Source organism: Delphinapterus leucas, chromosome 2, assembly GCF_059928025.1.
Source record: "Delphinapterus leucas isolate spDelLeu-1000000601 "Yukka" chromosome 2, BTC_Dleu_Yukka2, whole genome shotgun sequence".
Lineage (NCBI taxonomy): Eukaryota > Metazoa > Chordata > Mammalia > Artiodactyla > Monodontidae > Delphinapterus > Delphinapterus leucas.
Window position 1 is genome coordinate 120,712,280 of NC_143130.1, and position 25,242 is coordinate 120,737,521.

At 37.9% G+C, this 25,242-nt stretch overlaps 1 protein-coding gene across 1 annotated transcript in view; it reads left to right on the top strand.

Moving 5' to 3' along the window:
• The window catches only part of TTC6 (tetratricopeptide repeat domain 6), a 196,240-nt gene that overhangs the window by 73,746 nt on the left and 97,252 nt on the right, over positions 1–25,242 (top strand). Inside the window, 2 exon segments of the mRNA XM_030763459.2 lie at positions 2,572–2,766; positions 22,306–22,447. Coding sequence (XP_030619319.2) covers positions 2,572–2,766; positions 22,306–22,447 — 337 coding nt within the window.

Genomic DNA, 25,242 nt, shown 5'->3' on the forward strand with positions numbered 1-25,242 from the left:
CATTTTCACTCCCCGAGTTATGTCTCTTTGTCTCAGACATTTTCAAATGCTTTAGATTTACCTCTCTTTTCCTCCTCCACTTAAACATGTTCAAATTTCATGTCCTGTATTTTTTGGGGGCCCTATGCTGTTTTGGAAATGACATAAACCACTCTCTATTAGTGATTCAATGATGTACATATTGTGGCTAGCAATGGGTTAGATGTTATGCAGTGCAAATAAATAACAACAGCAATAAAAATAAACAGGCATTTCTTGAGAGTTCCAGAGACCAGGAACTGTTATTGTTATCAATTTTTATAAGGCAAGGGTTAAGAATTTTTGTTCTCATTTTGTAGAAGACCTTCAGAGAGACCAGTAATAGAGTTTGCAAGTGTTAGAATTAGGATTCTGATCCAGGCCCAGCTAACTCCAAAGTCTATATTTATACTATGCAAAGTCTATATTTATACTTTGCTTTATACTAGCATACTTATACTATGCTTCTATCCAGGTACGTGGAGTGGTCAGTGGACGGATCTGCATTAACCCATTAGATAAAGGGTCAGAATGGGTGGGACAAGAATAGGGGAATGTATGAAAAGAGATTTGTAAGAAAGAAAAAAAAGTAAAGTTTGCAGAGAAGTTTGTCCTTGAGTTATTGTTTGGAGAGTGTTTAGACATGGACAAAAAGATAAGCAACATATCCATAACTTAAAGAACTGAGAGGTCTTTCTGGCCCTGTGAATTGTCCTGGAGACAACACCCGCCATGTGAGAGACACTGTTTTAAATGCATTCATTCCTTTCTTTCTTATAAAGCAACTTTACCCAGGATGCACTAATGTCGTAATTCCCAGCTTACCAAACGTTGTTATTCTCAACTTACTGAGGTATAAAGAAATTAATTACTTGCTTATTGCCAAGTGATAATTTTAAACAGGATTTGAACAGAGGAAGTCTGACTGCAGAGTCTACATTCTTAAACTCTATGCTAGAAGTAGGGCCAGATGCTAAGAGCCTTGAAGCTTAGAAAGAGGAAGTTAGATGCATGCAGCAAGCAACAAAAAAACATTGTGCTGGAGAGAGGAGTATTTGAAGATCGGTGTGATAGAATTTTGCAGGATGTATGGAAGGGGGAAGAGACAGGGTGCAGTGCTCAATCTGACTGGAAGACCTTTGCTCTGCAAGCTGAGGTGATGAGGACTCTGACTGGCGTGTGGTAGAAGTGAGCGGGGAGAAGGAGCACACCTGAACAGCTCTGTCCAAGGGAGAAGCTCAGCTTTTCATTGGATAAGCAGGTGAAGGACAGAGGAGACAAAGATGACCCCAATGTTTTGTATCTGGAAGATGAGGCATCTAGGTGAGATAGTGATACCAGACATGGGATTTGGGAGCCCTCAGCACAGAGGAAAGAGCTGAAACACTGAAGATGATTTTTCTAATGTGGAAAGAGTAGCTCAACCTTGGAATCCCCATACCAGTTGGGAAGATGGTGAAAGAAAAACCGGTGACTAAGTCAAATTATGCTGAACTTGAAAGGTAGATGGAGAGCTGGGATAGTGCAGGCTGACAAAAGCTCATGGAGGAAGAGCAATTTCAAGAAGGGTCAACAGTATTGCCAGCTGTGGCTTGGAGGTCACAGAGACCACGATCTAAAGATCTAAAGTTCATTTGATTTGATTTGATGAAAAGGTCGTTTGGTTAATGTAAGAATATAGCTTTAGTAGGGAGGTGGGGATGGAGTAGTACTGGCTAAGGGCCACTTTCTCCTCAGGGGTCATTAATAGACGTTAATAGGAAAGAAATTTGACTTATAGTTAGCAGCATTGTGTGTAGATCCTAGTAGCCACTCACTAATTTTGTGACCTATGCAAAATAAGCCTGCTCCAAAATAAGGATAATAATACCTCCCATGTAGTTTCATTGTGGAAGTTAGAGACGATGTGTGTGGATCGCCTAGCACAAAGTCTGGTACATAATATATGCTCAAAAAGTATTTGTTGATTGGATGGTATGGCAAGTGTGACAGTGGGGATTAAGAGAGCAGATCGTCATGCCCTCCTCTCTATTTTGGAAAGGCAGGAAAGAGGCAAGTTCTAGCATGGTGGGAAGGAAGGTGCTACGTTAACTTAGAGAGACCCAGGTTTCCACTGATGCTAGTTAATGGATAATGTACTGTATTGTTGTGCTTCTTCAGGGACACAAGCATTTGTGCAGAGTAGCAAAGAAGTAATGAATGATTGCTGGTTATGGTGTCACTGACTGAGTTACAGAGTTCCGGAGAGAAGAGGTTTGGGTGGGGTGGGATGATAATGAGTTTGCTTTTAGACCTGTTGATTCTGAGATATCTGTAGGATACATAGGTTGAGATCTTCAGCAGGCAATTGTATATATGGCTGAAGATCTGGTCAATGGCCTGAGATTGTAATATTAGATTTTTTAGAAACTACTCTACTAGTTTTAAATGTGATCTCTCCAACATTTAGACCTCTTTTTTTAGAGCCTGAACTAAACTGTCATTGTGAATGTACTTTGCGTCTAAAGAGCACAAAATGATAAAAAGAGGCCCGCTTTCTTATCTCTGTGGCAGAATTCCACGAGACTACTCCACTCGGACCCTTCACGATCTGTGCGCCACTATCCCAGCCCAAGAGCTGCCCGTTGACTTGCGCCTGGCTTCTCGAGTGTATCATACAGCCGACAAGAAAGGCCACAATACTGTACTTGGAGTATGTGGAACCTCTTTCTTAGATGATCGCTATACAGATGAAGAGCAAAGAGATAGGTAAGAGTTCCACTGGTAATTTTGTTTTAAACTAGATTTAAACTGCCAAAGAATTTCTGCCTTTGAGGCTTAGATTTTGAAGACTTGCTTCTGAAAGGAGCAGTTTTGGTCCTTTCCATTCCTTCCGGGTACATACACAGTCTAGGTCAGTGTCTTCATTTCCTGCCATTATTGACATGAACCATGCCCTATCGTATAAGGTAACTTTAGTGGTTTATGGTTCCCAAAGAGTGTCACATACATGATCTCATTTGTTCTTTGTAACAACTCTGTGGAGTACAGATGTGGAAATTGAAGCTTATAAGAACCAAGCAACTTTGCCAGGCTTATACAGCTAAGAACATCACAGATTTGGGAGTTGAAGCCAGTTTTTAGATCTCAGCATCATTGGGCATGCTTGGGTCCAGGGATCAGGTACAAATGTCATTTCTTCTGGACCTTTTTCCATTTCTCCTTGTGTCTCACTTCCCTTCAGAATTGTGAGTATTCTTTTATGGAGAGTATATAATTTATAGCATCCTCACATGAGAGGAGAAAAGGGAAGGGGGCTAACGTTTATTTAACAGGAACTGTATTCCTTGCACTGTGCTGTGTGCTTTGCATCTTTCCTGTTTAAATCTTCAATCATAAGGGAGAAGTCGTAATTTCCATTTTATTCATGGAGAAACTTAGGCTTTATAATATCGGGTAACCTGCCCAAGTTTTATCTCTAGATAGTGATTAGAATCCAGATTTGTGGGACTTCCCTGGTGGTCTAGTGGTAGAGAATCCACCTTCCAATGCAGGGGATGCGGGTTCGATCCCTGGTCAGGGAACTAAGATCCCACATGCCGCGGGGCAACTAAGCCCGCATGCCACAACTACTGAGCTCATGCACCTCAACTGGAGAGGCCGTGTGCCGCGAACTACAGAGTGCATGTGTGTTGGAGCCTGTGCGCCGCAACTAGAGAGAGAAAACCCGCACGCCACGAGAGAGAAGCCCGTGAGCTACAACGAAAGATCCTGCATGTCTCAACGAAGATCCCGCATGCCGCAACTAAGACCTCACACAGCCAAAAAAAAAAAAAAGAATCCAGATTTGTTTAACTTAACTTTTTTTTTTTTTTTTTTGCGGTACGCGGTCCTCTCACTGCTGTGGCCTCTCCCGATGCGGAGCACAGGCTCCGGGCGCGCAGGCTCAGCGGCCATGGCTCACGGGCCCAGCCGCTCCATGGCATGTGGGATCTTCCCAGACTGGGGCACAAACCCGTGTCCCCTGCATCGGCAGGCGGACTCTCAACCACTGCACCACCAGGGAAGCCCCTAACTTAACTTTTCTCAAACTTTTTTTTTCATTATCACCCCAGTAAGAAGGCTTTTTAGACTCCCCCACCCAACTTCCCCTCTCCAATTATATTGTAGTGCTCTAGATATACTGTATACCTGTTTATGGTACTGTATGTATATCTGTGCCTTACTTATACATAAAAAGAGTAAGCTTTTTCACCCCCTGCCCTCCCCAGCCACTAATTTTCACTCCCTTGGGGGTGATATCACCTGCACATAGAGAACGCATACTCTAAAGTTTCTTGTCTTTCAGAAGAGCTGGTAGGAATCCTGAAAAATCATCTATAACAGGTTTTTAAAATACTCAAATATTAAATGTTAAGTTAAATTTAAGTAGATGTATGTTTAGTGCTATATTTGAACTATTCTAGATATATAAGAATAATATTTTAAAAGATCACTTTTAATTAACACTATCAAAAAATTGTAAGTAACTGACCCACACTTTTCATGCTATATTCTGATCCCATTTCCTCCAACTTTACTTTTAGTAAAAATTGTAGCACCTTACTGCGTTCTTTTAAGGCTTAAAGTCATGGTTTCCCTGTGTTTAGTAATCACAATGCCATTCAGTATGAATCCCCAAAAGAAGCTCATTCTCGTGTTTATTTTCTGTTAGGCAAAAAGATTTTTTTAAGGGATTTATGTGTTATTCATAATTTTATGAATAAAATTATATGTGAAGAATTTTAGAAATTTCAGAATTGCTCCAGTATCTCTGGTAGATTATAGAAGTTCCATATGACTTCTTTGGAATGTCTTTGAAAAGCCTAAAGCTGAGAGTGGACATAAAGACATAAACATAATCCAGTAGTTATGAAACTACTATATTGAGTCATTTCTATTAGCACTCTGCAAGCCAAGCATCCTTGGCTTACAGCTTCTATTATTCATGCAAAGTGTTAAAAATACTGACTTCTTTCCAATTCTAAATTTTTTTTTCAAGTAGGTCTCACTTTCTTTTTCCAAGAGAGTCAATAAATGTTCTATTTGATGATGATAATTCTTGGCAATTTGTTCCTAAGTACCAAATAAGAAGTTAATTTAAGTACTGAATATTTAATTCTCTGGCATCCATCTCTTGAGGATTACCTTGCTAAACATAGCTTAACCTTTTCAAAATATATCTGTCTGCTGAGCCTACAAGTTCAGAGAAATGTATAATTTTTTCTGCACTAATAAGTTGTCTCAAGAAAGGTAACTGTGAATAAAAAATGAATACCCTTTCACTTGGTGGCTTTTTGGTTTTTCTGTGCAATGAACAGTTCCACAAAGTATAATACTTGTGGTTATATAGTTTTAATGCTTTCCTAATTTTGCACATAGAAACTGTTATTTGTGGGAAACACCAAGGATATTTTAATGGGATAGTGTGGGTACATAAGTTTATTTAAAATAGCAATGTACTGTTCAAACATGTTTATTTTGCTAAATAGCAGTTTTGATTAGAACTATAAAAATATTCCATATTGATCATATTTTTGCTTTTAAAGTTTCTGTATTGTAAAGAGAAGTTTATAGACATCTAAGAATTAGAACTCTTACCATGGAATTTTAGATTTTGGGTTTTAAAATAAGGGAAATTATTAAAAGTGTTTAAACACTTACATTAGTGTTAACAGTTTGGTGAGTAGCCTTCTGAACATCTCTGTGTAAACATGTGTTTAAACCATAGATGGCATTCTATAGACTTATATTTTCCACTCAAGGTTATGTGTGAACATTTAAATTACTTCATAATATTTGCTAACTTAACCATGCTGCAGTGTAAGAAAATTCCTAGGTGTGCAATTATTTATTAAAATTTTTGGTTTAAAAATTTTGATGCACATTGCTGAACTTCTCTCCAGAAAAATCACACCAGTTTATATGCTTACCAACAATTTATGATATTGTTCATTTCCTTTCAACCTGGCCAAACCACTAATTGTCAATCTTCTGGATCTTTTCCTAATCTGATGAAGAAAAATATCTCTTTATTGTTTTATTCATTTCTAATAAGATTGAGCATATTTTTGGATGTCTCTTGGTTATTTGTTTTTCTCCTTTTGAGAATTACCAATTCATATTCTGTTATCATTCATCTTTTTCTTATTGATTTATAAGTGATCTTTTTATATTAAAGATTTTTATCATATATAATGTAGACTTTAAAAAATTGTTTTGCTTGCTTTTCAGCTTTGTTATGTTGTTTTGTGCTATCCGGAAGTTGTATGCTAATACAGAAGTAGTGAAAACTGGCAATAGTTTCCTTTATGTGTTCTAGTCTTGGTGTCATTCTTGGTGTCTCTAGTCTTCTAGTCATTCTTAGAAAGGGCTTTTCTACACTTCAATTTAAATATATTCTGTTGGGGCTTCCCTGGTGGCACAGTGGTTAAGAATCTGCCTGCCAATGTGAGGTACGTGGGTTTGTTACCTGGTCCGGGAAGGTCCCACATGCTGCGGAGCAACTAAGCCCGCAAGCCACAACTACTGAGCCCACGTGACACAACTACTAAAGCCTATGCGCCTAGAGCCCGTGCTTCGCAACAAGAGAAGCCACGACGATGAGAAGCCTGCGCACTGTAATGAAGAGTAGCCCCTGCTCACCGCAACTAGAGAAAGCCAGCACACAGCAGCGAAGACCCAACACAGCCAAAAATAAAAACAAACAAATAAATTTAAAGAAATATATTCTGTCATATTTTCTTCTAGTAATTTTATGGCTTTCTTTTAAAAAATTAAATCTTTGATTCATCTTTAATTAGTTTGATAAGAAGAATAAGCATTAATGTTTCTTTCCCAACTGACTAGCCAATTGCACAATATCGTTTATTCAATAAACCCTCTTTTTCTCACTAATTTGAAATGCCAACTTTTCATACCTTAAATTTGAATGTGTTATCAAGACTATTTATGGACTTACGTTCTATTTCACTGATTTTTCTATGTAAAATGGCTTGTGTATTTTGTTGATCCACCATCAAGAAAGAGAGAGCTGGTGGCAAAAATGCTGTCTTGGCAAAAATGGCTGACTTTCTCAAGCCAGGTACCCTTATAGCCAGCTTCTGGTGGTAAGCAGTGCTTAGACCATAGATCCCAGATTTAGCCCTCAACTCAACTTCAAATTACAAGGGAAATTCCTAGTCACAGTTTAGAAAAACATGTACAGACTGTTAGTTTTATACATTAAAACAGCAGTGACTACAACAACAAAAATTAGAAAAGCAAAAGTTAAATGTCAGAATTCAAAGCTTAATTTCATTTATTATTTTGCTACAAAATAATAATAGAAATACAAATATGCAAGAAAATACAAAAAAGGAAAACAGTTACTCAAAATCCTGCCATCCAGAGATAATACTATTCTTAAGTATATGATTCCAGACTTATCTGTATGCAAATAAATCATATGGAACAAAACTTGGATAATGCTATGTAAAAAATGTTTTGTAACCTGATTTTTAAAACTTATTTTGTTGTAATTATCTTTCTATGTCACGAAGTACAGATCTGAATAATCATTTAAATTGATCAGTAAATATTTTTTGTGTACCTACTGTGTGGCAGGCATTGAGTTAGGCACTAGGTAAGCATCTGCAAACAAGAGAAACATAATCCCTGCCCTCAGGGAATTTGGAGATTAGCAGAGAAGAAAGGTGGTGAATTAATTATTGTGAATGTGACAATTAATATGCAGATGTGCAGTGTATGGAAGCATGTAAGAAGAGTTCCCAATTATCTGGGGGAGATTGAGGAAATGATACTTAAATTGAAATCTGAGGAATAAATAGAAGATAGCTAGGAAGAGGGGAAAGAATTTTTTTAGTTTCTTGCTACTCAAAAGTATAGTTCACAGACCAGCAGCATCACCATCACCTGGAAGCTTGTTAAAAATACAGGTGATTCGTATGCACATTGAAGTTTGAGAGTCCATGCTGTGGACAGTTGGAACCCATTTGAGAATTGGAAAGATGTCAAGCAGTAGTGAGTAGGAAGAGCAGTGATGCAGTTGATGCTGGAGAGGTCACCAGAGTCAGATTATGTAGGATTTATAGATGCTCTCTTTGTGTATGTGAGAGCATGTCTGTGAGGACTTGGGGGAGAGATTTTTATTCACAGTATATGGAGACACCACTGATAGGATTTTTTGAGGAAGAATGACATGATCAAATTTGCTTTAAGATATCACAGTCCTCATTGTGACTTCTCAGTAACACTTAACACAGTTAATCACTTGCTTTTCCATACAACACGTTTATCCCTTGGCCTCAGGACTGCATTCTCTCTTGGTTCTATTCCTGCCTCCTTTGCTATGTCTTCTTAGTCTCTCTTGCTGGTATCTCCTCATCTCTTGACTTCAAAATATTGGAGTGCCCAAAGCTTATCCTTGGACCTCGGATTTTCTCCTCTAACTATACTCTCAAGGTGATCTTATCCAGGACCATGGCTTTAAATATGATCTATATGCTGATAACTATTATTAACTAAGATAAGTGATTAAGGACTGTAATTGTCCTTATAATAACTAAAAACTGAAAACAACTTAAGTGTCCATCAATGGAAGACATTTTATAGTGCATCCAATGATGGGATGTGTTGGAATTGCAGTAAAGAATAAGGTAGAGTGTGCTGAAACGAGTTAGAACTAAGTATATAAACAGATATGTGATTATGTACAACAAATTTTTTACATGGAAGAAAATTCAGGAAAATGTTAACTGTGATCCTTCTGTTTTCCTTGTAGATTGTATACCAAATGGATGAAAAGTGAAACTCAACTTATTTTTTGCTTTATTTATATGGTATATGTTTGCCCTTTCTTTTACTTTTAATTTTTCTTAGTTGTGTCCCTTGTAGATTGCATAGTATTGAACATTTTTTTAAGCCAATCAGAAATGAATTCTCTTATAGTAGGTTGGATCACCCCATATTCATTTATTGTCATATCAGATGCATTTGGTATTATTCTTGTCATCTTATTTTGTAGTCTCTTTCTCTTTTGCTTCTTTGCTCTTTCCTATAATCTGACATATTTGTCAACATTTGTCTATGTGTTTTTTGTTTGTATCATTGTCTTATATCTAATGTTGTGAGACAGAAATCTGAAATTTAAATCTTAGCTTAATCTTAGCATGTAATTTATTTCTTCTCCACTCCTAGATGCTTATAGGGTTTAAATTTTGCTTTAAATTAAATAATTTCACTAGCATATGTTTGGGAGTGGATTGTTTTCTAATTACTTTTTCCTGGTACATGGAAAGCCCTTTTGATATGCAAATACAGCTCTTCAGTTTAGGGCATTTTCCTGTTTTATTTCAAGTAGTGTTTTCATTCTGTTTATTTGGTACATTTCTTCAGGAATATCAATTAGCTATATGTTGCATCTTCACTACCCGTCACCTACATTTATCATCTCCTTGCCTACATTCATCTCTCAAACCTATGTTCTATATCAATGGTTTCATTTTCTGAGATGTAAATTTTAAAAATTTGTTCTAATTACCACTTTTTATCACTATAGCATTTTTCTTATTTGTTCTTAATTCTATCAGACTCTTAAGAAAAATCCAAGTCTTTTGTTTTATCTGAACTTTTACCTGTTTCATGATAGCATTAAAAAAATTTATTTTCACAGCACAGAGCAGACCCTTTCAAAATATTTTTTGATTTGTATAATAAAACTCTTCTAAAAGAATGTTCTTCATATAACTTTTTGAATACTATATTTCTTTCCTATGCTTTGCAGACTCTCTTCATAGAACTGATATTGGATTTTCCAGTGTACTCGTCTTTGAATGAAGGTAGGCCATTTCTGGCTGCCCAAAGTTAATATCAGACAGCTTTACCTGGCAATTCTTTTTTTTTTAAATTAATTATTTTTTGACATCTGTATTGGAGTATAATTGCTTTACAGTTGTGTGTTAGTTTCTGCTGTGTAACAAAGTGAATCAGCTATACATATACATATATCCCCATATCTCCTCCCTCTTGTGTCTCCCTCCCACCCTCCCTATCCCTTTTACACAAAGCACTGAGCTGATCTCCCTGTGCCATGCGGCTGCTTCCCACTAGCTATCTATTTTACATTTGGTAGTGTACATATGTCCATGCCACTCTCTCACTTCGTCCCAGCTTCCCCTTCCCCCTCCCTGTGTCCTCAAGTCCATTCTCTATATCTGTGTCTTTATTCCTGTTCTGCCCCTAGGTTCTTCAGAAACTTTTTTTTTTTTAGATTCCATATATATGCGTTAGCATACGTCATTTATTTTTCTCTTTCTGACTTACTTCACTCTGTATGACAGACTCTAGGTCCATCCACCTTACTACAAATAACTCAATTTCGTTTCTTTATATGGCTGAGTAATATTTATGTGCCACATCTTCTTTATCCATTCATCTGTTGATGGACACTTAGGTTGCTTCCATGTCCTGGCTATTGTAAATAGTACTGCAGTGAACATTGTGGTACATGTCTCTTTTTGAATTATGGTTTTCTCACGGTATATGCCCAATAGTGGGATTGCTGGGTCATATGGTAGTTCTATTTTTAGTTTTTTAAGGAACCTCTATACTGTTCTCCATAGTAGCTGTATCAATTTACATTCCCACCAACAGAGCAGGAGGGTTCCGTTTTCTCCACACCCTCTCCAGCATTTATTGTTTCTAGATTTTTTGATGATGTCCATTCTGACCAGTGTGAGGTGATACCTCATTGTAGCTTTGATTTGCATTTCTCTAATGATTAATGATGTTGAGCATCCTTTCATGTGTTTGTTGGCAATCTGTATATCTTCTTTGGAGAAATGTCTATTTAGGTCTTCTGCCCATTTTTGGTTTGGGTTGGGTTGTTTGTTTTTTTGATATTGAGCTGCATGAGCTGCTTGTATATTTTGGAGATTAATCCTTTGTCAGTTGCTTCATTTGCAAATATTTTCTCCCATTCTGAGGATTGTCTTTTCATCTTGTTTATGTTTTCCTTTGCTGTGCAAATGCTTTTAAGGTTCATTAGGTCTCATTTGTTTATTTTTGTTTTTATTTCCGTTTCTCTAGGAGGTGGGTCAAAAAGGATCTTGCTGTGATTTATGTCACAGAGTGTTCTTCCTATGTTTTCCTCTAAGAGTTTTATAGTGTCTGGACTTACTTTTAGGTCTTTAATCCGTTTTGAGTTTCTTTTTGTGTATGGTGTTAGGGAGTGTTCTAATTTCATTCTTTTACATGTAGCTGTTTTCTCAGCACTGCTTATTGAAGAGGCTGTATTTTCTCCATTGTATATTCTTGCCTCCTTTATAAAAAATAAGGTGACCATATGTGTGTGGGTTTATCTCTGGGCTTTCTATCCTGTTCCATTGGTGTATATTTCTGTTTTTGTGCCAGTAACATACTGTGTTGATTACTGTAGCTTTGTAGTATAGTCTGAAGTCTGGGAGCCTGATTCCTCCAGCTCCGTTTTTCTTTCTCAAGTTTGTTTTGGCTATGTGGGGTCTCTTGTGTTTCCATAGAAATTGTGAAATTTTTTGTTCTAGTTCTGTGAAAAATGCGACTGGTAGTTTGATAGGGATTGCATTGAATCTGTAGATTACTTTGGGGGGTATAGTCATTTTCACAATATTGATTCTTCCAATCCAAGAACCTGGTATATCTCTCCATCTGTTTTTATCATCTTTAATTTCTTTCATCATTGTCTTATAGTTTTCTGCATACAGGTCTTTTGTCTCCTTAGGTAGGTTTATTCCCAGGTACTTTGTTCTTTTGTTGCAATGGTATATGGGAGTGTTTCCTCAATTTCTCTTTCATATTTTTCATCACTAGTGTATAGGAATGCAAGAGATTTCTGTGCATTAATTTTGTATCCTGCAACTTTACCAAATTCATTGATTAGCTCTAGTCATTTTCTGGTAGCATCTTTAAGATTCTCTATGTATAGTATCATGTCATCTGCAAACAGTGACAGTTTTACTTCTTTTCCGATTTGGATTCCTTTTATTCCTTTTTCTTCTTTGATTGCTGTGGCTGAAACTTCCAAAACTATGTTGAATACTAGTGGTGAGAGTGGGCAACCTTGTCTTGTTCCTGATCTTAGTGGAAATGGTTTCAGTTTTCACCATTGAGAACAGTGTTGGCTGTGGCTTTGTCATATATGGCCTTTATTTTGTTGAGGTTAAGTTCCCTCTATGCCTACTTTCTGGAGAGCTTTTATCATAAATGGGTGTTGAATTTTGTTGAAAGCTTTTTCTGCATCTATTGAGACGATCATATGGTTTTTCTCCTTCAATTTGTTAATATGGTTTATCACATTGATTGATTTGCATATACTGAAGAATCCTTGCATTCCTGGGATAAATCGCAATTGATCATGGTGTATGATCCTTTTAATGTGCTGTTGGATTCTGTTTGCTAGTGTTTTGTTGAGGATTTTTGCATCTGTGATATTGGCCTGTAGTTATCTTTCTTTGTGACATCTTTGTCTGGTTTTGGTATCAGGGTGATGGTGGCCTTGTAGAATGAGTTTGGGATTGTTCCTCCCTCTGCTATGTTTTGGAAGAGTTTAGAGGGATAGGTGTTAGCTCTTGTCTAAATGTTTCATAGAATTCGCCTGTGAAGCCATCAGGTCCTGGGCTTTTGTTTGCTGGAGGATTTTTAATCACAGTTTCAATTTCAGTGCTTGTGATTGGTCTGTTTATATTTTCTATTTCTTCCTGGTTTAGTCTCAGAATGTTGTGCTTTTCTAAGAATTTGTCTATTTCTTCCAGGTTGTCCATTTTATTGGCGTATAGTTGCTTGTAGTAATCTCTCATGATCCTTTGTATTTCTGCATTGTCAGTTGTTCTTTTTCATTTCTAATTCTATTGATTTGAGTCTTCTCACTTCTTTTCGTGATGCGTCTGGATAATGGTTTATCAATTCTCAAAGAACCAGCTTTTAGTTTTATTGATCTTTGCTATCGTTTCCTTCATTTCTTTTTCATTTATTTCTGATCTGATCTTCATGATTTCTTTCCTTTTGCTAACTTTGGGATTTTTTGCTCTTGTTTCTCTTATTGCTTTAGGTGTAAGGTTATGTTGTTTATTTGAGATTTTTATGGAACTGCTTGGAACTGCTTTTGCTGCAGCCCATAGGTTTTGGGTCGTCGTGTTTTCATTGTCATTTTTTTCTAGGTATTTTTTGACCTCCTCTTTGATTTCTTCAGTGATCTTTTGGTTGTTTAGTTGTGTATTGTTTAGCCTCCATGTGTTTTTATTTTTTACAGATGTTTTTCCTGTAATTGATATCTAGTCTCATAGCGTTATGGTCAGAAAAGATACTTGATATGATTTCAATTTTCTTAAATTTACCAAGGCTTTATTTGTGACCCAAGATGTGATCTATCCTGGAGAATGTTCCATGAGCACTTGAGAAGAAAGTGTATTCTGTTGTGTTTGGATGGAAAGTTCTGTAAATATCAATTAAGTCCATCTTGTTTAATGTATCATTTAAAGCTTGTGTTCCCTTATTTATTTTCATTTTGGATGATCTGTGCATTGGTGAAAGTGAGGTGTTAAAGTCCCCTACTATGATTGTGTTACTGTCGATTTCCCCTTTTATGGCTGTTAGCATTTACCTTATGTATTGAGGTGCTGTTATGTTGGGTGCATAAATATTTACAATCATTTTATCTTCTTGGATTGATCCCTTGATCATTATGTAGTGTCCTTCTTTGTCTCTTGTAATAGTCTTTTTTTAAAAGTCTATTTCATCTGATATGAGAATTGCTACTCCAGCTTTCTTTTGATTTCCATTTGCATGGAATATCTTTTTCCATCCCCTCACTTTCAGTCTGTATGTGTCCCTAGATCTGAAATGGGTCTCTTGTAGACAGCATATATACAGGTCTTGTTTTTGTATCCATTCAGCCAGTCTGTGTCTTTTGGTTGGAGCATTTAATCCATTTACATTTAAGGTAGCTATCGATATGTATGTTCTTATTACCATTTTCTTAATTGTTTTGGGTTTGTTTTTTTAGGTCTTATCCTTCTCTTGGCTTTCCTGCCTAGAGAAGTTCCTTTAGAATTTGTTGTAAAGCTGGTTTGGTGGTGCTGAACTCTCTTAGCTTTTGCTTGTCTGTAAAGATTTTAATTTCTCCGTCGAATCTAAATCAGATCCTTGCTGGGTAGAGTAATCTTGGTTGTAGGTTTTTCCCCTTCATAACTTTAAATATGTCCTGCCACTCCCTTCTGGCTTGCAGAGTTTGTGCTGAAAGATCAGCTGTTAACCCAATGTGGCTTCTCTTGTATATTATTTGTTCCTTTTCCCTTCCTGCTTTTAATATTTTTTCTTTGTATTTAGTTTTTGATAGTTTGATTAATCTGTGTCTTGGTGTGTTTCTCCTTGGATTTATCCTGTATGGGACTCTCTGCGCTTCCTGGACTTGATTGACTATTTCCTTCCCCATATTAGGGAAGTTTTCAACTATAATCTTTTCAAATATTTTCTCAGTCCCTTTCTTTCTCTCTTCTTCTTCTGAGACCCCTATAATTCACATGTTGGTGCGTTTAATGTTGTCCCAGAGGTCTCTGAGACTGTCTTCAATTCTTTTCATTCTTTTTTCTTTATTCTGCTCTGTGGTAGTTATTTACACTATTTTGTCTTCCAGGTCACTTATCTGTTCTTCTGCCTCAGTTATTCTGCTATTGATTCCTTCTAGAGAATTTAAAATTTCACTTATCGTGGTGTTCATCATTGTTTGTTGGCTCTTTATTTCTTCTAGGTCCTTGTTAAACATTTCTTGTATCTTCTCCATTCTATTTCCAAGATTTTGGATCATCTTTACTATCATTACTCTGAATTCTTTTTCAGGTAGACTGCCTATTTCCTCTTCATTTGTTTGGTCTGGTGGGTTTTTACCTTGCTCCTTCATCTGCTGTGTATTTCTCTGTCTTCTTATTTTGCTTAACTTACTGTGTTTGGGGTCTCCTTTTCGCAGGCTTCAGGTTTGTATTTCCCGTTGTTTTTGGTGTCTGCCCCCAGTTGGCAAGGTTGGTTCAGTAGGCCTCCTGGTGGAGGGGCCTGGTGCCTATGTTCTGGTGGATGAGGCTGGATCTAGTCTTTCTGGTGGGCAGGACAGCATCCAGTGGTGTGCTTTGGGGTGTCTGTGAAGTTAAGATTTTAGGCAGCCTCTCTGCTAGTGGGTGGGGTTGTGTTCCTGTCTTGCTAGTTGTTTGGCATGGGGTGTCCAGCACTGTCACTTGCTGGTCATTGAGTGGAGCTGGGTCTTAGTATTGAGATGGAGAGCTCTGGGAGAGCTTTTACTGTTTGACATTACATGGAGCCAGGAGGTCTCTGGTGGAGCAATGTCCTCAATGTCGGCTCTCCCACCTCAGTGGCTCAGGCCTGACACCCGGCCGGAGCACCAAGACCCTGTCAGTCACATGGCTCATGAGCAACTGCAAGTATTGGAAGTGCTATTTGATCAAGTAGGTTGTCCAGCAATTCTCAGGGATTCTTTTTGCAGTGACCTGTCTGAAGTGCTGAACAAGCCAGGAAAATGCCCTTGGCAGATGTCAGATTGGGGTCCCAGGTTCACCTCCAGAAGGCCACTTCACTGCAGGTAAGCCTTTGGCCTCTTAGATGACCCCTGGGGCAAGGCACTGTTCTGGTGTGCCTCTGAGCAGGGAGAGAAGCAAATCTTCCAAGAGGGGTGAGGCTTGCCTACCTGGCAATTCTTGATTGTTCATTTTGGAAGCATTAGAGTATTACTTTTAGATCTTAAGTAGGAGAACCAGGAGATGCAGGTTTATATTACTATGCTAAAGATTATTCTAGGTTTTTTTCCCGTGCATGTACATATATTACATATACATACATTTTACAAAAATGACATTAAAGATGTTGTTTTGACAGGTTATAATCCTTTGAGGATTTTTATGTTAAAACTGAAGGCCAGACATACAGGTAATTATTTTGACTTATTATCTTTACTATTTATAGTTTACAAATCAACTATATAAAATGAGCTTCTATTAGAAAGATTTTATCTGGCTCCCCTCCCAAATAGCAATATTTGAATAGGAAAGCAGAAAATTATCTAATAGAAAATATATTGTTGTGTATTTATTGCATAATCTAGTATTAACAACAACTCTATCTAATAGATAAAATCATTCTATTTCCCAAATGAAGAAAATGTGGTTCAGAGGTTGACTAGTTCATATTTATATAGCTGGTAAAAGCTGGAATTCAGACCCAGGTCTCTCTGTTTGTAAATGTGATTTCCATTATATCCCACTGTTTTGTGAACTTGTGAAAGTGCCTCTTATTTTTTTCTCTTTATGTTTCATTCCAAATACTCATTCTCATCTTGTTTTCAGAACCAATGCTGACATAAACTAGGAAGAATCATATTTTACTCACCGTTGATGTTTTGTATTTCGTCTATTGTGACCCAATTTTGGAAGCAAGGTTTCTGCTTATTAGGATGAGGGTTTTATCTTGTATTGTTTGTTCCCTCTTAGGAACTGAAATCCTGTTTCTGAATCCTGGGCCAGGGCTGGGGCCTTGCAAACTGAGGGAGACTGTCCTGACATCAATTACTTAAGTATTAAAAGCTCTCACTGACTACTGCCTTTATTTGTATTCTCTGTCACTGGTTGCTCCCCACTAGAATGTGCCACCATTCCGTGTTAGCCCTTTCTGATGCTGCTTGCAGTGCACCACCACCCATGTTCTGTAGCTCTGTCTTTGGAATAGTGTGTTCTCTCTTCTGCTTCACATCTCCTTCCACTGTGGGTATCTGGGACTGACTTTCTCCCACTGTCCCTATTTCCTGCATTGTCTGCCATTCCTTAATGGTCAGGTCTAATCCTAGCCCCAGCACACTCCCACCCCTTACTTGGCCTTGTTCCTTGCTGTATGATCCTGACAATGATACCAAAAAGTATAGGACTTAATCCCTGTTTGAGGTCTAGCTGGTGATATGTGCGACAGAAGCACATATATCAGAGCTGTAAGAGATCTTAGCCTTCCCCTAGCCTAACCATCTCATATTATGAAGAAACAGAGGCAAAACTTTGCGCCTCACATCAGTTTTGGCAGAATTAGGACTAGAATCAACGGTAACCTCAATTAGATTATTTTTATATTCATTTTCAACAAACAGCCCCTATACCTAAGTAAGCCTTAAGCATACTTTAAGAATACAAATTGGGATGACAAATTTATATTAGTATGTACTATCAATATTTGATAAGATATTAGACTAGTGTATTTTTGTTTTATATGGAAACACCAAAAAAAAAAAAAAAAGGAATTATTTGGAAATTTGTCTGATTTCATAACTGCCAATATCTGAAAGTTGGAATACTTTTTTTTAGCAAAGCAATGTCATTCCACCAGATGTCACTGTTTGCATGTAGCAATGAAGTTACAATGATTAAAAATAAAATTACCCCCTCTCTATTCGTATTTTGTAAAAAAAAAAAATTCTGTATAATTGCACTCTTATCCTTCTTAGATTTATTATTTATTAAGACTGTATTCCCTGAATTTTTTAAAGTATTGAAAGTATTCATTACTTCTGTAGATTTTAAAGACTTTACTAAAAAAATTATTTGTAGATTAGCATCTTCAAGAAGATGAACTCCTACTAAAGTCTTTTCTAGACCTAGGAGTTTGCTTTTCAAACAACATGCTTTTAAGTTACTGTTTTCTAAATTGTCAATTGTGACCCAATAAGTGGATTGTGCAGTGTAATGGCTTGCTATGAGTCCCTTAAAGAAATGATGTCTGGGATAGAATATTGCATGTAAGTATTACTTTGGCAAAGCTTTTTACATGAACACTTAAAATTTTTTTTTTTATATTTATTTATTGGCTGCATTGGGTCTTAGCTGCAGCATGAGGGATCTTTCGTTGCAGCGCGCCGGCTCTTTGTTGTGGTGTGCGGGCTTCTCTCTAGTTGTGGCGTGAGGGCTCCAGAGCATGCGGGCTTATTGTTTGCGGCCTGCGGGCTCTCTAGTTGTGGTGCACGGGGGCTTAGTTGCCCCACGGCATGTGGGATCTTAGTTTCCTGACCAGGGATCAAACCAGCGTCCCCTGCATTGCAAGACGGATTCTTAACCACTGGACCACAAGGGAAGTCCCTGAACACTCTTAAAATATCCCTGAACACATCTTTTCTGAGTTGCGTAAAAGTGACTGTGAGCTTTATCCTGCCAAGGCTCCCTCAGGTTTAGTACCCCAAGGAGCACAGTACATTTTCTAAGGAAGGGATAGGGAAGATGTGATGGGGGAACTTCTCTGTTAGAGTCACACGAGGGGAGAGGGTTGCAGGAGGGAGAACCATTCCCTATGCTTCACAGGATGTGTAACCACAGTCACATTTGTGTAACTCATAAAAGATGTGGGCGGAGATTTTTAAGAGTGCTCACAGCCTGGAGCAAATGTTCTCCAAACTTCTTTGACACAACCTATAATAAGAAGAACATTTTATATATCTGGCCCCATGGGAGACCAGTGTTGACTGGGAAGGCGGTTTAACTCACTCTGAGAGAGATGGGCTTGTTAACTTCATTCAGTCTCTTCAGTCATAATAACAAAAATGATTGTAATATCAACCACTTACTGGTGTTTTTTGTAATTTGTGCAAACTCTTCACATATATTATTTCTAAGCGTTAGACCCTGAAAGATCCCATTGCTGTTGCTACTCATAGATGAGGAAGCTGAGACTTGAGAAGGAAAAGTGACTTATCCAACACAGCACATCAAGCGGCCAAACTAAGGCTAAAATCCTGGTTTTTAACCTCATTCCAAAGGCTAGCTCTTCTCACTATAGCAGTGCTTTGTAGGCTTCCCCTGAGTATAAGGGCCGTCTGGGTTGTTTAAGTGTATCAGGTCTTAGGCTTTATCCCAAACCAACTGAACTAAAATCTCCAGAGGAGATATCTGGGAAGCTATATAGATTTGATAAGTGTCCCAGGATATTCTTATGATCAGGCTGTTTTAGAAAAGATTGCAGTACATCAGTGGTTCTCAAACTTCATTGTGCATCAGAATTAATGGTAAGGCTGGTTAAAACACAGAAGGCTGGGTTCCTCTCCAGAGCTTCTGATTCGTTAAGTGTGATGGGGCTCAAGAATTTTTATTTCTAGCAAGTTCCTATGTGATACTAATGATGCTGGTTAGGAAACACACTTTGAGAAGCAGTGCAGTACATCATACTAACCCATGAATCTAGTTTCTCAGGACAGGGTCTGGGCTAACTTTGGCTGTGGGATTTTTCAGGCACAGTGTTAAACAATACATATTCAGTATCTACTATATTCACATTCAAGGGAGACAGAAAATGAATAAGAATCACGCCTCTCCCACCCCAACCAGCCTGTAATCTACTATGAAAAATATACAGAATAAAATGTAATATATTCTATAATGAACTTGCAGATCAAATGCACCAGAGAAACTAGGGAGGCAAAGATGAATTTTGGCTGGGCAGAGGGACATTTGTAAAGGCTTCGTGGAACAGTTGAGGTCTAAAAGTCTTATTTTCAACACTTTCATAGCCACACTGCATTGTAGTTCGGTTTGCCTGTCTCGCCTATTGCACCTATAGTAATCTCAGCACCTAGAGCATCTTTTGTGCAGTGAATATAGGTTGGGCCAGGTGTTGGGGAGGGAAGTAGGATTGGTAAGGTAGATGGTTCCCAGACTGTGGAGGACCCTGATGGCCAGGCTTAGGAGCTTGGGTTTTACCCTGTGTGCGTAGTCACTAAAGTATTTGGAAGGGGGTAGCTGATGAGAACTCTGTCAGGGATCTGTAACATGGATTGGAGGTGGGAAAGTCTGGAGGTGAGGGACAGCAAAGATGTTATCATAGGACTTAGCTGAGAGGAAATGCAACAGGATGGAGAAACACTGGAGGGAGAAGGATCAGGACAAGTGATTACTGTTGGGGTTGAGGGAGAGGTTGGAGATGAAGAGATTTTCATTCTGAACCACTGAGGTGGTGGTGGTCTCCAAAGGGGAGATCTCTAAAAAGGATTGGTTCTTTTCTCTGTAAATAAAGAAGGAAGCAGGGAAAATCTGGACAAAAATTTCAAAGCAAGTGATTCATCTTTGTCAGACAGGAACAGTTGCTAACCTTGGGTAGCCTTTCCACTAAGGACCCCAGTTTATGTCTACCAGAGCTATGCACTCTAAAATGGCCAGTGACTTCTTTCACTTTCCTTCCAACCAAATAGAATTTCTATTTCTTTGATGCACATTTGGGATGTGAAAAGACAATAATATGTGAATGACTCTGACTACTTTGTTTTTGGCTTATGAACAGATAAAAATATAGCAGTGCCTCAAGATAGCTTCTTAAGTCACCCCTCTCCTCCTTGATCTTGATATATGTATTCTCTCGCTCATTATTCTAGACGATAGAATACCCTGCTCTTTTGTTTTTCCTTGATATATCAGTCAGGATTCAGTTGCAGAAAACAGAAATAGTTTGAGCTATTTTAAGCATAAAGGGATCTATAATAATGGGAATGTGATGCTTTTAAAATCAATGGAAAGATTGGAAGAATGGGCTCTAGGCAGGGAGGGTTTTCCAGAGATGACTCATACAGCACGTTTAACTGGCTGCCAAAGCCGCTGCTCCTTCTGGCACAGTCAGGAAGGCGGGAAATCTGGAGGCCAACATTGGCAACAAACCACCTTAGCTGAAATTCAGGGATCGTGTGGCCTCTAGTGTCACAGCTTTTGACTCTGGAGCCTTGCTGTGTCTGTTTGAATGCTCACTGGCAAAAAAGCCTACCCACAAAAGAGGCAACTGGAACCCTGTCACAGAAGAACTCAATGTCACCATGACTGCTTGCCAGCAGGAACATCAGAACCTTCTTCGTTCCAAATTATATGTGAGTGCACGTGGTTAGTAGATCCTAAAACACATCCAGGACACTGGCTGCAGGAGGGTCTTCACCTCCCCATCCTCAGCAGTTGGGGAAAGTGTATTGGAGGGAGGACTGGATGTCGAATGGCAATCTGTTATGTCCACTGTGCTAGGAGTTGAGCTTTATCTTCTCTTTGAATTCAAATATTTGACTGGATGAGATAGGAAGCTCTTCCCTGTGAACTTACTTTGGCAAAGCCCTGTCTTCTCCAGCCTAGCTTTGGGTGGGCCTGATTTTTAAGAGGTGGTTTGATGGAATCTGAGGATTTCAGCATATCGTTAAGTAGTCAGTTTGATATGTGTGTGCTTTGTCTTCACATTTGGTAGCTCATAAACTGATTGTCTATTCATATAATGGTATAACAAAAAGTTAGAGGGAACAGTGGCTCTACTTCCAAGCGAAATTGAAATATAGCTATAGTCTGTGTAGGTCTACTTTATACTCATTTTATATTTCTTTTACAGTAAGTGCTGCAATACAAAAGCTAATGTATTTTCAAGGAGTCTGTAAGTCAGCCATTAATGACACATTTTGCCTTCAGATTTTGATTTACCTCATCTCTTGGTTTAATTTAGGTTTTTGTTGATAAGTTTTTTTGTTTTGTTTTTTGTGGTACGTGGGCCTCTCACTGTTGTGGCCTCTCCAGTTGTGGAGTACAGGCTCTGGACGCGCAGGCTCAGCGGCCATGGCTCACGGGCCCAGCCGCCCCGCGGCATGTGGGATCTTCCCGGACCGGGACACGAACCCGTGTCCCCTGCATTGGCAGGCGGACTCTCAACCACTGCGCCACCAGGGAAGCCCCCTGTTGATAAGTTTTAAACCTCCTGTGTATATTCTTATGTATATGTAGTTTGTAGCCTAGAAATAAAGACCTAATGCCGTAACAGTTTTCTGTTCATCTTGGCAAGATATGAATCAGGAAGGGAAAACCTTAATGTGAGAAGGCAGTTCTGCTTAGGCTGATGCTTTGCCTCAGTCTAAGAAATGAAACCATTTCCTGTGACTTGGAGTGAGGAGCAGGTTAGGGATCAGAAGGCAGAGAACTTTTTACCTCTCTTATCATGAGGCTTTCATAGAGTGAATTTATTATTCCAATATTATAAAACAAAACCACCAAAAGATTGCTACTAAAATGCATTCAGAAGCAAACAATTATTCTTGAATTATTTCCCATTTTGGATTATCTGACTTCTGCACAATATCTATTTAGTACAGATATCAAACATTTATTTCGGTAGAGATATAAAATGAGAGAAAACACCCTTTGACTTATCAATGACTTAAAGGACAATTTTTTGTTGTTATTAAAAACCCTGTAGAATACTGCAAGGAATTCCTGTTATGGGTGACAATCAAGAATATGTTGCCGTCCTTCCAACAAGACCAGGGATACCACCTGAATTGGCACCAGGAACTGGACGGAGTGCTCACAAACCACACCTACAACTCTCGGGAGAGGAAGTAAGAAGTTCCTTTAATACTAGTTTTCTATCTTACAAGCTGTCAGACTTTTTGGTTTCAGGACCCTTTTTATACTCTTAAAAATTTTTGAGGACTTCAATAATTATTTATGTGGGTTATATCTATTGACATTTACAGTGTTGGAAATTAAAACTGGGAAAATGCTTAAATGTTTATTTTTTAAAATTAAAAATAACAGTAATAAAGTCATATATGTTAACATAATGTATTTTTATGAAAAATAGTTATATTTTTTAAAACAGAAAAGTAGTGTAAAACTAGGATTGTATTTTTTTTTTGCAAATCTCTTTAATGTCTGGCTTAATAGACGATAGCTGGGTTCTTACGTTTGCTTCTGCATTCAATTTTGTGGTAGGTTGTTTTGGTTGAAATATATGAGGAAAATTCTGGCTTCATGAAGATATATAGTTGGAAAGGAAGAGATTATTTTAATAGACTTTTAACATAATTATGGATATTCTCCTTTAATAATATACCCAAACTTTACAAGTGGTAGTTTCTTGAAACTTAGTTGTGAGACTTCCACTTCTGGGGATGATGCAGTAGAAGTACTTTTTCCTATTCCTCCTGCTAAGTACAGGTAAAAACCTGCGTGTTACAAACAGGACAGATCTAAAAGGTGGAGAGACTAAGGCACTAACTAGGAACTTTGGGACCCAACAAATGGCACAGTGGCGAGTTAGTTCCTTGGGTTATCTTTTTTGCTTCACATATTCTAGACTTAGAGTTGAAAAAATTGGTAACCTAGAAAGAAAACTAGGTAAAGACAGAAGAAAAAAAAAAAAGTCCAAACAAAAGCCTACTCCCTCTAGCCAAAGAACCAGGAAAGGGACAGCCTAGCAAGACAAAACTTTTCAACAATAACTACTCTACCCTAGCCAAACACCACAGAAAAAATGGTGGCCCTGGTCCTTTCCTCACCTCTGCCAGCAAAGGCCTAGAAGGAACACTAGACTTTTGCTCTTGCCCAGAGTATAAGAAGGCACTATAATACCCCTGCCAGGGTGGTATCAATGAAGGCTGTTTGGGGCTGGAACTTTCAGCTTAATAAAGTGGTAATGAGGTTTTCCCTCTTACTGTGTTAGTTGAGACCACATGGGGGTCCTGGACTTGCATCCCCACCTAGTAGTAATGAGCCACTCCTCTCCCTCCCCACTGTGGTGGTACCAGAGGAAGCCTAGCAGAGTGTCAGTTAAAACAGAAGGTTTAAATAAGATCCAGAGCCTCAGAGCAAAATACCCCAAATATCCAAATTTCAACTGAAAATCACTAATCATACCAAGAACCAGGAAAGTCTCAAACTGAACGTAAGAGGATAATCAATAGATGCTATCACTTAGATAACAGAGATGTTAGAATTATCTGACAGTGATTTTAAAGCTACCATCCTAAAAATGCTTCAGCGATAATTATGAACACACCTGAAACAAATTTTAAAAAAATGGAAAGATTCAGAAAAGAAATAGAAAGTCTTAGTATAGACATTGAAGATACATAGTAAAGAAATTGAAGACATTTTAGAATTGAAAAAATATAGTAACTAAAATAAAATGCTCAGCAGGTGGGCTCAAAAGTAGCATGGATGAAACAGGAAGTGAACTTGAAGATAAAACAATAGAATTTATCCAGTTTGAGCAACAAAGAGAAACAGACTGAAAAAAAAAATTAACAGACCCTCAGGGACTTGTGGGAGTAAAACAAAAGATCTAACATTTGTGTTATCACAGTCCTGGAAGGAGAAGAGGAAGAGGGGTGACTGAAAACGTATAGGAAGAAATAATGACTGGAAACTTCCCCAATTTAGCAAAAGACTTAAACCTACATATTCAGGAAGCTGAGCAAACTCCAAGTAAGAAAAATCCAAAGAAATCTGTACCAAGTCACTTACTAGTGAAACTTATGAAAACTAATAACAAAGAAAAAAATCTTGAAAGCATCAAGAGAGAAGTAATGTGTTACCTACAGGAGAAAAACAATTTTAATGGCAGTGGATTTCTCATCAGAAACCATGGAGGCCAGAAGTAAGTGGTGGAACATTTTTCAGATGCTGAAAGGAAAGAACTGTAAGCCCTGAGTCCTATATCCAGAGAAGATATCCTTCGGGGATGAAAGGGAATCAAGACATTTTCAGATGAAAGGAAACTAAGAGAATTTGTCACCCAGCAGACTTACACTACAAGAAAGGCTAGAAGATGTTCTCTAAACAGGAAAAAAAAATGATGAAAGAAAAAATCTCGGAATATCTAAAAGGAACAAAAACATGTAAAACAAAAACACAGGTAAATGCAATAGAGTTTCCTTCTCCTTTTGAGTTTTCTAAATTATGTCTGTCAGTTGAAAAAAAATTATACTGTTAAATGTATATAGAGGAAATGTTTAAGACAACTGTATTATAAATGGAGAAGAGTAAAGAGACATAAAGGGAGGTAAGGTTTCTAGACACCACTTGAACTGGTAAATTGGAGACATCAGTAGACTTTGATAAGTTATGTTTATTATGTTTATATAATGTAATACCTAGAGAAAAACTAAAAAGCTATACAAAGAAATATATACGCAAAAATACCATAGATAAATAAAAGTGGAATTCTAAAATATGTCCATGTAACAGGAAAGCAGGAAAAAGAAAACAGAGGAACAAAAGAAACCAGAGAGAACAAGGAGAAAACAAAAATGAAATGGCAGACAAAATCCCTAACTTAAATACATCAGCCACTATGGAGAACAGTATGGACGTTCCTTAAAAAACTAAAAAAAGAACTACCATATGACCC